At 29.8% G+C, this 12,388-nt stretch overlaps 2 protein-coding genes across 3 annotated transcripts in view; both read left to right on the top strand.

Annotated features, from left to right (window-relative positions):
* The window catches only part of LOC112463061 (odorant receptor 43a-like), an 18,097-nt gene extending 15,888 nt beyond the window's left edge, over positions 1 to 2,209 (top strand). The window contains exons 3-7 of the mRNA XM_025029231.1: positions 6 to 303; positions 809 to 908; positions 1,385 to 1,504; positions 1,674 to 1,829; positions 2,122 to 2,209. Of these exons, the coding sequence (XP_024884999.1) occupies positions 6 to 303; positions 809 to 908; positions 1,385 to 1,504; positions 1,674 to 1,829; positions 2,122 to 2,175 (728 nt within the window). The 3' untranslated portion in view covers positions 2,176 to 2,209. The remainder of the gene's footprint in view (positions 1 to 5; positions 304 to 808; positions 909 to 1,384; positions 1,505 to 1,673; positions 1,830 to 2,121) is intronic.
* A 1,303-nt stretch (positions 2,210 to 3,512) lies between these two features.
* Positions 3,513 to 9,886, top strand: LOC112463065 (chymotrypsin-2-like). Of its 2 annotated transcripts, none has more exons than XM_025029236.1 (4): positions 3,513 to 3,732; positions 4,863 to 5,182; positions 8,977 to 9,231; positions 9,679 to 9,886. In XM_025029236.1, exons 1-4 carry the CDS (start codon positions 3,690 to 3,692, stop codon positions 9,826 to 9,828), a joined length of 768 nt encoding a protein of 255 aa, XP_024885004.1. In that variant the 5' UTR covers positions 3,513 to 3,689; the 3' UTR covers positions 9,829 to 9,886. The 2 variants fall into 2 exon arrangements, with proteins under 2 accessions (XP_024885004.1, XP_024885003.1); XM_025029235.1 differs by lacking the exons at positions 3,513 to 3,732; positions 4,863 to 5,182 and adding exons at positions 8,150 to 8,235; positions 8,552 to 8,877.
* The last annotated feature ends 2,502 nt before the right edge of the window (positions 9,887 to 12,388 follow it).

Here is a 12,388-nt window from a genome sequence, read left to right as displayed (position 1 = left end):
TAATATATCAATGAGATACCTGACAAATATTACCGATCCAGGCAAAGTGCTGCCATTGCAAACATATTACATATACAACGTAAGTAACAGCCCATTTTACGAGACAACTTTCATCCTACAAGGTTTTAGTTTGATGATAACCTCATCTGTGTACACCGGCACGGATTCCTTCATGGGTTATCTGGTCTTCCATATTTGTGGTCAACTTGAAAACTTCAGGACACGTATTCTTAATCTGGATAAATTTAGTCACTTTGAAGAAGCACTATCTTCTAGCGTGCAGGATCATATACGTCTTATCAGGTTCAGTACACTGATGAAACAAAAAAAAAGTTTACAAATAAATCAAATAAATTTGACAGAAATTATAAAGTATTTTCTAAAGCATTAAATTCTTCTCTGTTTACTCTACAATCCATCAAGTCTTGTTAAAACAAGAGGAAAATGATTTGTTAATATTATTAGCAAAAGATTTTTTTAGTAATAAGTTATTAATATATATACACACACACACACACACACATATATATATATATATATATATATATATATATATGTATAATAATTTTAATAAACTCAAAATGTAATGATCATAACTGACACAATGCAAATTATATAATTTTTTTAAATTTTAGGTACATAATATTGCATAAGTTTTATTTATATATATCATAAAATATCAAAGTTGCTATTTATTATAATTAGAAAGGAAATTTTATTTTACTTTTTATTTATATTAAAAAATATAGAAAAAAATGAGTAAAAAAAAATCATAATCATATTATACCGTACTAACTATCGCTTACAGATGTATTAAAATCATCGACAATACATTTAACTTGATGCTGCTTAGTCTGCTGGTTTATTTTGGCATACTTTTTGCTCTGTTTGGATTTTTATTTATCACCGCAAGTATATTTTCTAACTTGTATTTATATACATTTCTTCATTTGTGCAATTTGAATGCCAAAATTTACAATTAGAACTTAATATCCATATTCTTATCTATCTTATTCTTCAAATAATATATCTATTATTTTATTAAAATTATTTAATGTATTATACTTATAAATTAGATTTATTTCAAATTGCACAACATAATGTGTATGTATTCATGTCACTTTAAAGAATTACGAATGTTACTACATATGTAAAAAACGTAATTATAATGATAATTAATTGTAAATACTTTATTACTTTTCGACAACTTATTTTTAAAATATTTTTTTTCTGAAAAGAAATAGAAACAATACAATCTAATTTTTAATATTTTAAACTTCTCCTATTAAACCTGATTATGTTAACTATTTATTTATATTTATCTCTTTAAATACAACAATTTCTTAAAAATGTTTAATTACATTTAGTCATTTTTACTGCGCAGATAACGACACAAGGTCGCAATCTCTCCATTGCTCGACTCATTTACATCCTGACGGCTTTCATTACGGGGTTCACACATATGTGTCTTTATTGTGTGATAGGCGAATTTTTAGTTATTCAAGTAAGTATTGATATTTTAAAATATTAGATATATTTTTCATGACTTGTCGTTATTATACATAACATGAGTATATTATAATATTCATGTATGTTATTTATTTAAATATTTAATAAATTTAATACTAAATTTCTATCTTAATGTGATTGTTTTTTGGATACTGTTTATCAAGTGTGATGGGATTTACGAGGCTACTTATCACTATAAGTGGTATAATCTAAAGCCGAGGCAGACCAGAAATCTGTTGATTATAATGATGCTAGCTAATAAACCACTGCACCTTACTGCAGGAAAACTCTTTCCTATGACGATGGCTACATTTTGCAATGTAAAATATATTATAAATTAACTTAATCATTTGCACAGTACAAATTAAATTCTCTCTAATAGCATTTTACAAAGATACATTGTAGAACAAAGTAGATATTAAATATTTTTTTACTAACATTTAAAATTAGAAATTACTAAACATATATTTAAAAAAATTAATTGGAAATATAAATTAAAATTCTCAATAACAGTATAATTACTGATTGATACGCGAACAGTGAGAAAATTTAATATTATTTGAAGTAATGAAATATCCATCTAATTATTTGTATAATTTTATTATATTTTAGCTGTTAAAAACATCGGGTGGTTACATATCGGTTTTACTGGCACATCGTAATTAAACTGTAGACATTTAATTGTATAAAACAAATCCCCAATAATTTTAAAAATAAAAACAAATTACATAGTATAATTTTAACTAACAAGATTATTATTATATGTTTATTGTAAAGTACGACGGACTTTACGAAGCCGCACGCGAGTATAAATGACGCAACTTGGAGCCAAAAAAGACAAAAAATCTATTAATGATGCAAAGTTTTAATAGATCGCTGCATCTTACTGTGGAAAAACTATTCCCTGTGACGATATCTGTAGATACGTATTGATAAATTGTATCTTATTGCACGGTTACATCTAACTGTTCATCTAAGGTCAAGCTATATAACTTCGCTAGAGCATCATGAAAGGAGAACTGTTTAAAAGTTTTCAATTTTATAAAGAAATTTTATTCCTTTCTCGTAGCTTCAGTGAAATGAGACAATAGATAAATGCGATGCAGCAGGATCGGTTTTAGAAATTTCCAGTCATAAACATTCTAAAATCGTAAAAATTTTCTTATCTTCTTTGAAGTTCTACATAACATTCTACATAAGAATGCAATAATCTAAATAAACTTGTTAAAACGGTAATTACGAATTTAATAAATTTTTAAAAATCATCTTTTTTATAATATTTTTATATCTATATTTTTTAAAAGTAGATTTAAGTTTTAATTAGCAAAAATGTATATAATTTAATTGTATTTTCAAGCCTACTGCGTGAACATTCTTAAGTTTGTTATATACTTCATATGCGGCCCTGTGCCTATAGTGTCTGTATTTTCCATTCGCATTCGAGCTGCTTATTTCTTATTATGCAAAGGGTATATTTATGGAGGGTGCGTGAGCTTGTTGAATGGTTGAGTTAAACCCTGCAGTTTTACCATTTCAATAATCTATAAGCACAAATGTATATTGTGATGTCTATGGTTGCGTCGTGTGAAAAACAGACGTCTCTCTGTAGCCGTCAACATGAATGTTTCGGGATATACATATATGGACGTAATTTGTATATTTATATATATCTTTTGAAAAATTTTTTACCGGAAATTTTAAAACGATAAAATAGTTGAAAGTATATTTACAATATAAATTATTTCTTAAATTTGATTTTTGTAATAATTAATTTCCATTTAATTGTATTTTTTGGTAAATAAATCGTTTCATTACTTATTGCAAAGATGTGCGTATCGATTATATAGTTATAGACTGTGTACACGTAAATATGTAAATTATAAAAATTACAATATTTTATTCACTTAACGTTACAAATATCGGTAATAACACACGATTGCTCATGAAGTAAATAAAGATATGATAAGTTCTAGTATCTTAATATCATTCTTAATTCAATATTATTTAATTACGATCTCTGTACTAATGATCTTGTCAGCGATAACAATTGAATGGCACACTAATGCTATTCACAGCTGTGTACATTTGTTGATACGCGCGTAGGTATATAAATTGTACCATACGCATTACCATTTGCTTCGAAAAATTTGCCAGGCACAGTGTGAAAGCAGATCTACGAAATGAAGCAGTTAGCGTGTATCCTCATCGCATTGGCGATCGTAGGTAAGTCACACATCGGGAACTTGTGTCGATAACAATTTGTGTGACAATTTAAAACAAGTTCTATATAATTAAATTTTGTTTTTAATACTTAATTTATCTTATAAATAATATCTTATAAAAGCATTGTACATTATATTTTAATTTTTAATATTGCATGTATAAAACTATAAATTGCATATAAAATACATAATTGTGTAATTGCATTACTGTACAATATGCTTCACCATATTTCTATTGTACTTTTTTATCGATTTTATTATTTTTTATCGCATTTTTTTATTATTTCTATTGTACTTATACATTTATTAGCTCTACCCTATTGGTTTTAAATTTTGTATAAAAATAGAAACAAAAATTACACAGCCACACAAAAAAAATTATTTTCTGGCCTGGGAGTCAGGCCATGTTTCGTATATGTTTTTGGGGTCGCTGAAACCGAATCCGAAGTCCATTTTACCCCATCACGTCAGGTTTTTGACATCAGTGTCTCGCCTGTGTCTGCATCCAGGGCACCTCCACGTGGTGACGGCGGGCAACGGAGCAATTCCGTTATCCGGCTGAGTCCCTGGATTACGGCGTCATGGCAGGCACAGGTGGAAAACGTTTAACGAGACAAGGATTCGGATACCCAGAATCGACGGCTGGTCAGGGTGAGATTGCGGGCCCGCAGGCGTCGTCATCATGCGACCGCAGCTCTACATTGGTTGGTGACTTGGCTAATGTAGAGTTGAATACTACTACAAGAAAAAAGGGCGAAGTCGTCTCGCAATCACATAACTGTGATTCAGATTATCACGTCTTTTGTTATATTTGCTCCAAGTTATGTTAAAAACCTGACGTGATGGGGTAAAATGGACTTCGGATTCGGTTTCAGCGACCCCAAAAACATATAATAAACATGGTCTGACCCCCAGGCCAAAAAATAATTTTTTTTGTGTGGCTGTATTATTTTACTTTCTCTTATGTCATAAAACATATAAAATTGAATATAGATATATTAAATATACAATTCGCAAGAATTTCTTTTTTAGATAAGTAACATGATAATCAAATGCAAATAATTCTGATTGATAATGAGGGTAATAACGTTTTGATATGCACTTACAATTAATTTTACTATACGTTTACAGGTGCTTATGGCGATGAACCAGACAAGTTAGTAAATGGAATACCCGCGAACATAGAAGACTATCCGCATTGTGTCTCCATAAGGGTCGACAACACCCACTTTTGCGGCGGTAGCATAATTGACAAACAGCACATTCTAACTGCCGGGCATTGCGTAGCGCCTCTAATTCAGGACTCCCGTCTAAGGAAATCTGTGACCGTTGTTACTGGCACAACCTACCTCAATGAAGGTGGACAGAGTCATAAGGTGGAAAAACTGTGGTATCACGATGATTATAATCCTCGCGCCAGTAGAGGCAATTATGACATCGGTTTGATAAAGGTACAATCTTAAAATAAAGTAAGCAACCTTGAAATCAAAAAATACATACATGTTATAATATATTAGCTTATAACGCATTTGTGATATGCATGTTTAGTATACTTTCCGATATATTAGTGACAAAAGTAATGATATACAGACGTCAAATAAATGAAGCACGCTTTAATCATTCTCACTGTTTGGTTCATTAGTATAAATTACTTTTAGTTGGCTTCACCCATTGAGTTTGGTCCAACACAACAGCCAATTAAGCTCCCAACGACGACTATAGAAAAGGATGATGACGTCACGATTGCAGCCTGGGGTTCTAGGGGCTTCAGAAAACCTGTACATAACAACTTGCAGAAGTTGAACGCGAAAGCAATGCTTCCGGATACGTGCCAGGCTTATCACAAATTCTTAATGAACATTCACAAGGACGAGTTCTGTACCCTCATCACTTATGGAACTGGATTGTGCAATGTATGTAGCACGATAACATTTTATATCATAGTTATATCTAGCTGTAATAAGCATTCTCAAAGTAGAATTTTTATATCCCTCATTTTTCTTTTTATCATCTTAATAATTTATAACAATAATAACGCTAAATTATTGGAATTCTGCCATCTTAAATAATGATTTTTTATTCAGCATAACGCGTAAGATATTGTCAAACTCATATAAGGAACAGTACGGTAATGGTTTCCATTTTTCTGTTGCAGGGTGACAGCGGTAGCGGACTGATTCGAAACAGCGACAGAACAATTATCGGTCTGGTGTCTGGTGGAAGACCGTGCGCCAGGGGTTATCCAGATGTATACACCAATGTTTATTCCTATCTTTCTTGGATCGAAGGAAAAATGAACTACTAACATTTTTCTTCATGTATCCTATTCTTAATATTTAATAAAGATTATTGAGCAAATATATCTTTTATTATATGTATATATTATTATTAAAGTACATTATTTGTGTAGCTCTTACTAAATTCTCAATATTATATGTGCGTGCAAAAAACAGCTGATACTTGAGTTTTTTTTTTACATGTTTATTTCGACAAAATAATAAATTATTAATTTATTATCAAGTTATTTGGTTAAATCTTTAATATCAATTAAATTTTATTTTAATTAAATAATTAAATATAACCATTTATTAGAAGAAACAGAGTGGGCATCTTTCAGAGTTACTTCACTAGTCAAATATGGGACAAATCGCTGTCCACGGATGTATATGTTAACACATGGCTATAAAACGGACACCTGTTTCGTACTTTAAGTTTTGTTTTCGAAGTTGAATGACACTTTAGTGATAAATCAATAATACGGCATAACAAGATCAGTTTAAAAATTTTCAAAACAAACAAAACTAATGAATGAAAGAAATCGTATTTTTTCTTCCAAACAAATTGATTCTATATATAAGAAACAAACAAATTTTAAGAAAATAATATAGTTGGACATATGCAATATAAATTATTTCTTAAACATTGATTTTTTTTTAATAATTTAATTTCAATTTAATTATATTTTTTAGCAAATAAATCGTCTTATTACTTTTATTGCAAATATGTGTATTATATAGGTAATTACATTGTGTATACATAAATGTGTAAATCTTTTAGTCCGTTTTTTTTACATATATTTTTCTAATAGATTTTTATAATATTTATCTTGCAAGTATCTTGCAAGTATATCATAAATTATAATTGATACCATTAATATATTATTAATATCTTAACTTGTGTATTTAACACTGATGACTGTTCTTCACTCAAATTCCAAAAATTAAATACTTCTATTCTATTTATCATTCATTTGTTTAGATGGTGACTCAAGGTTGAGATCTGTTAGTGACGACAGTGTCTCGTTTAACTTTCATTATGACGGTATCTGATGTCAATACATTTGTATACACATGTCTTTATTACGCTGTAAGACAAATTTTGATCGCACAAGTACGTTATTTCCTTGGTTAACTTACACATAAAATATAAATTATATAGTGCTAATGAAGATACTTGGTCTATTTAATAGATGTATAGTCTAATACTCTAATATAATTTTGTATATGACTACTTTGGTCAGGTGTTACGTAACATTTTGTACAATAAATAAAAATATTTAAAGTAAAAATGTGAAATAAAATGAATAAAAAATATTCTTTTACACAAATAAAATGCATAAATTAATAGCTAAAACGTGAAAAATATTATTAATTTTTAGATTATAATTCCAGGAATTGAAATTATTTAATCGCTAAACTGTGCATTGTATAAATTAATAATATATGTATATATAAAGCACATCAAACATAGTTAATTAATTAAGTCATTAATTAAGTTAATTTTTCATACATTTTCTATAATATATTATATTTTTAGTTGTTAAGAACATGGTGATTATATATCGGTTTTGCTGGACATGGAGAAAAACAGAAATCTATAAAAATCAGATAAAAATTTAATTTTACTCATATCAAGAAGTAATTTATTTATATTTATATAATCCAGATTTAAATCTAAATATGATAAAGTTTATTATTATATGATACATGCATGTCTTATTTACTTGTGAAAAACTTGTCAAATACATGATGTACAATGTTGTTGCATTATTGTGATTTAAACCATACATTTCTTTCAATGCTATAGAGAGATTTCATCAAAGTAAAACCAATAATATTTTATTACTGTTAAAATATGTTATTATTAGATGTATGATAACTTGGATTATTTTTATAAAAATATGTAACATTTTATTCGCTTAACTTACAAATATCAGTCATAATGCACGATTGCTCATGAATTGAATAAAGATATGAACATTTTAATATCGTTCTTAATTCAATACCGCATAACTTCGATTTCCACGATAATCTCGTTATAATGCAATAAAAATGGAATAATTAATATTATTCACAGCTGTGTACATATTTCGATACGTATATAAATTGTGCCATACGCATTGGCCAATACTGTGTTTCCCAAAGTTTGCGAGACACGGTGTAAAAGCAGACCTACGCAATGAAACAAATATCGTGTATCCTGATCGCATTGGCGACCATCGTGGGTAAGTAAAATATCAAAAACTTGATAACGTATTTTATGGCAATTTAATAAGCTCTATATAATTAAATTTGATTTTTTAATATTATAATTAATTTACCTTGTAAAAGCATTATACATTATATTTCATTTTCATATATAAAAACTATATAGATTATATAATTGCATAATTGCATACTGTACAACATGCTTAATCGTCACCATATTCTCATTGCATTTATCATATTGTGTTGTATATATTAAAATACTTTTGAAAAAAATTATTAATACATTGTGTGTGTATGAGAGGTGTTTGAAACTACTTTATTATACATTTGCAGCCGTTTATGGCGATGAACCAGAGCAGTTGGTGAATGGAATACCAGCGAACATAGAAGACTATCCGCATTCCGTCTCCATAAGGGTCAACAACAACCACATTTGCGGCGGTAGCATAATTGATAAACAATACATTCTAACTGCCGCGCATTGCGTGGTGCCTCTAATTCGCGATTCCAAAAAAATGCAATCTACGACCGTTGTTGCTGGCTCGGCCTACCTTAATTCAGGTGGAAAGGCTTATAAAGTGCAAAGACTCTGGATCCATGAAAATTATAATCCCAACAGCCCTTCGGGTAGAGCCCCTTATGACATCGGTTTGATAAAGGTACAATTTTACAATATACTATTATATTATAATAAAAATAATACGTACTTTTTTAATCACACTTCTACAGTCCAGTTTATTAATATAAAATATTTTTAGCTGACTTCACCCATTCAATTTGGACCAAAAGTACGGCAAATTGGGCTTCCAAGAAGGAATATAGCAGAGAATGACGGCGTTACGATTGCAGCATGGGGTGCTATGGGCCTCGGAAAACCCATACATAAAAACTTGCAGAAATTGTACGCAAACGCCATGCTTCCGCAAGAATGCCAGCAATATCATGGAAACTCTATGCTCATTCATAACAACGAGTTCTGTACCCTCATCAGCTACGGAACTGGATTGTGCACTGTACGTAACATTACATTACATTTAACAGAATGCTCGAACGCATATCTGATTTTATTGTTGCGTGTTTTTTATATTTAATATTTTTCGTCTGTAAACATAATACATTTTGCAATAACTTTTGTTCAATCACGACGCTATATACCGAACATTATTCGCATTACAATATTACATTCCTCGTATCTTGTATAGGATAATATTTGACATCACAATTAATTCATATTTAAAATAACATTAATTCTCAAAGTAGGATTCTTATATAATTATTTCTTTCTTTATCATCTTAACTGTTTATAGAAATGATAACGCTAAATTACCGGAATTCTGCGGTCTTAAATAAATTGCCAATTTTGGATTTAACGTAACATGAAAGATATTATCAATCTCATTCATATAAGGGATACTAATCTTCATTTACAACAATAAATAATCTCCATTTTTTTGTTATAGGGTGACAGCGGTAGCGGACTGCTTCGAAATAGCGACAGAACCATTGTCGGTCTGGTGTCTGGTGTAAGACCGTGCGCCATTGGTTATCCCGATGTATACACTAATGTCTATACCTTCGTTCCTTGGATCCAACAAAAAATGAGGCTCTAGTAACATCTTTCTTTATGTATTACGTATTCTTAATATTTAATAAAGATCATTGAGCAAATTTCGACCATCATTAGTCATCATTTACATAAATCAATCATTTACATAAATCTAAACGTATAGTAGAAATCTTTTATTATATGTTATTATTAATGTACATATTGGTTTAGCTTACTAATGTGCGCATGCAAAAAAATAGCTGAAAAATTATTTGAGTTTTTTTTTCATCCTTAATTTGACAGAATAATAAGTTATTAATTTATCAAGTTATTTAATTAATTGTTTAGTATCAACTAAATTATGTTAATTAATAAAAAAATTATTGAATTTAATATGCAAATTAATATAAAAGTTATTACGTAATACCAAAAGAAATCAAAAGTAATATGTTTGTTAATGATATCTAGAAATATTTGACGTATAAATTATTTAATTTTTTAATATCTTTTTGAAGTCATAGATTTATATAATCTCGACCATACCCCATTATGCCCCGCGGTCCCGTTATGCCCCGGGTTTCACTATTTATTTTTCAGATATTTTAATATCGTTGAAAGTACATTCACTTTATTACAACTCGGTTTACTACATTACTATTATTTGGTACATTAGTTTTTCTATAAGCATTTTTATTAGTCGCGGTAAGTTACAAAAAGAAAATCAGCTGCTTGTCTTGAATATACATAATAATGAATTAGCATGTAAAGATGTGAGTCTAACGTCAAAATTCTTTAAAGTTGCAAATACAAAAATCTCGGCTGTTTTATTCTTCTAAAACTTATATTAATTATTAAAAATATAAATAACGTTTACCACATTTTGCATCTAGAATATTTAATCCTAAATAGTACATTAATATATCTTTAACGCCAAACGAAAAACGATGCGACAAAAGAATTTATTTCTTTTTTGATTTCTTCTTTTGTGTTATTTATTGCACTACTCTGAATGTATAAAACATTTGTTATTCTCGTAAATAACGATGTACAAAGATGTTAAAATGTTTTCACGATTATGTCGTACTACATAAATCGAATCGAATACATTGTTGCCCCTTTCCCGCTTATTGATTCTCTCCCTTGACTCGCTTCGTGCTGCGAAAGTCAAACGCACGCATTAAGTATTATTCACTAATTCCGCTAATGTGTTTCGACACAGTGCATCAAGATTCATAAGTGTTTTAGTCTTATATTTCGCTCATTCAGAGGTAAACGTGTCATAGTGCATCGTAATCACTTACCCTTACTAGATAAGAAAAACCGTAGAACTGTGATATTACTTTTCTCTATCTAAATACTTCATCCCGCGAGCGAACAGGCATCCGTAACATTATTAATCCGTGAGTTGCATGTGGTTATTATGAGTTCTATGTTACAAAGTTATCTGTATAGTAATGTTAAGCACGTTTCCTTCAATCAGCAGACACACCACTCGCGTAATTTTAACTACAAAGATATTTGATGAAAGATACAAGCCATCGAATAACCGTTTCGCGTACATCCGAGCGCGACAACGCAACTGTCAAGGTCAAGTGTCAGTCCTGTCACTGTCGCGTTACCATAGGATACTGTACATACACAGGATACTATAGACACCGCGCGCATGGGTAGTCGGAGGATTTTTGTGGTGGTGGAGGACGGTAGCACACCCCCATACGTAGAATGCGCATGTCTCGTCGTTGCCTGGACAGAAAAGAGGGATGATACGACAGGATAGCATTAAAGTCCAAGCGAGAAATTTGCTGCAAAAACTGTCGATAATTTTACGACGTACATTTCAGATGAACTCTATAAACTTGGGGTATAAAGAGAACAGGGACGCACGATAATTTCCTGAATTTAAAGAAGACCAGAAAAACTCAAAAGATTATTCAGCTTCAGCTAAGCTTATAATAAAGTCAGTTATAGAAAGTCACTTATAACAATAATTAAAAGTTCTAAAGATTGTTGTAATTAAGATAATTTTTCATTTAATAACTAAATAAATTTGTGTTGATCTGTTTGTTATAATAATAAATCAATTTGCATCATATACTTGATACATTATGTAGTACCGATTCTCTATGTTATTAGATTTCTCTACTGTTATTATAATCACATAAATGTAAGGAACATTTACAGTTGCGGCCCTATCATCTGTCATAGCCTGTTAGTCGTTTCAGCCTACTCCATTATGAAACTATAGCATCTGGTAGTTGTCGCTGAAGTGTGAATCGACATTTGTAACATTCAGGGTTCTCTACACTCCGTAGAACGATCGCAAAGTTTGCAAACTTATATACGGAAGAAATTGCTCTCTTAAGATATATTCCTCTTCCGGAAAAACATTGCAACATATATTAGTCTCAACATGGATGTCATTGAGTTTGATAAAAACGCAGGTGCTTGGAATAATTATATTAAAAATAAATCGTAACTTATGCTTGTAAATATTAAAATTACTAGAAAGACTATCGACATTCTACATATTCTCTTAAATTAATAACTATCTACATATAAAAACTTATGTCAAAATACAATGATATATTTACAAAATCGATAAAAAAAATTTTTCAGAATATTAT

Source organism: Temnothorax curvispinosus, unplaced genomic scaffold, assembly GCF_003070985.1.
Source record: "Temnothorax curvispinosus isolate PA1 unplaced genomic scaffold, ASM307098v1 QBEX01013004.1, whole genome shotgun sequence".
NCBI classification, from domain to species: domain Eukaryota; kingdom Metazoa; phylum Arthropoda; class Insecta; order Hymenoptera; family Formicidae; genus Temnothorax; species Temnothorax curvispinosus.
The sequence above is the reverse complement of the archived record's forward strand: the minus strand, read 5'-3'. Positions and strand labels throughout refer to the sequence as shown.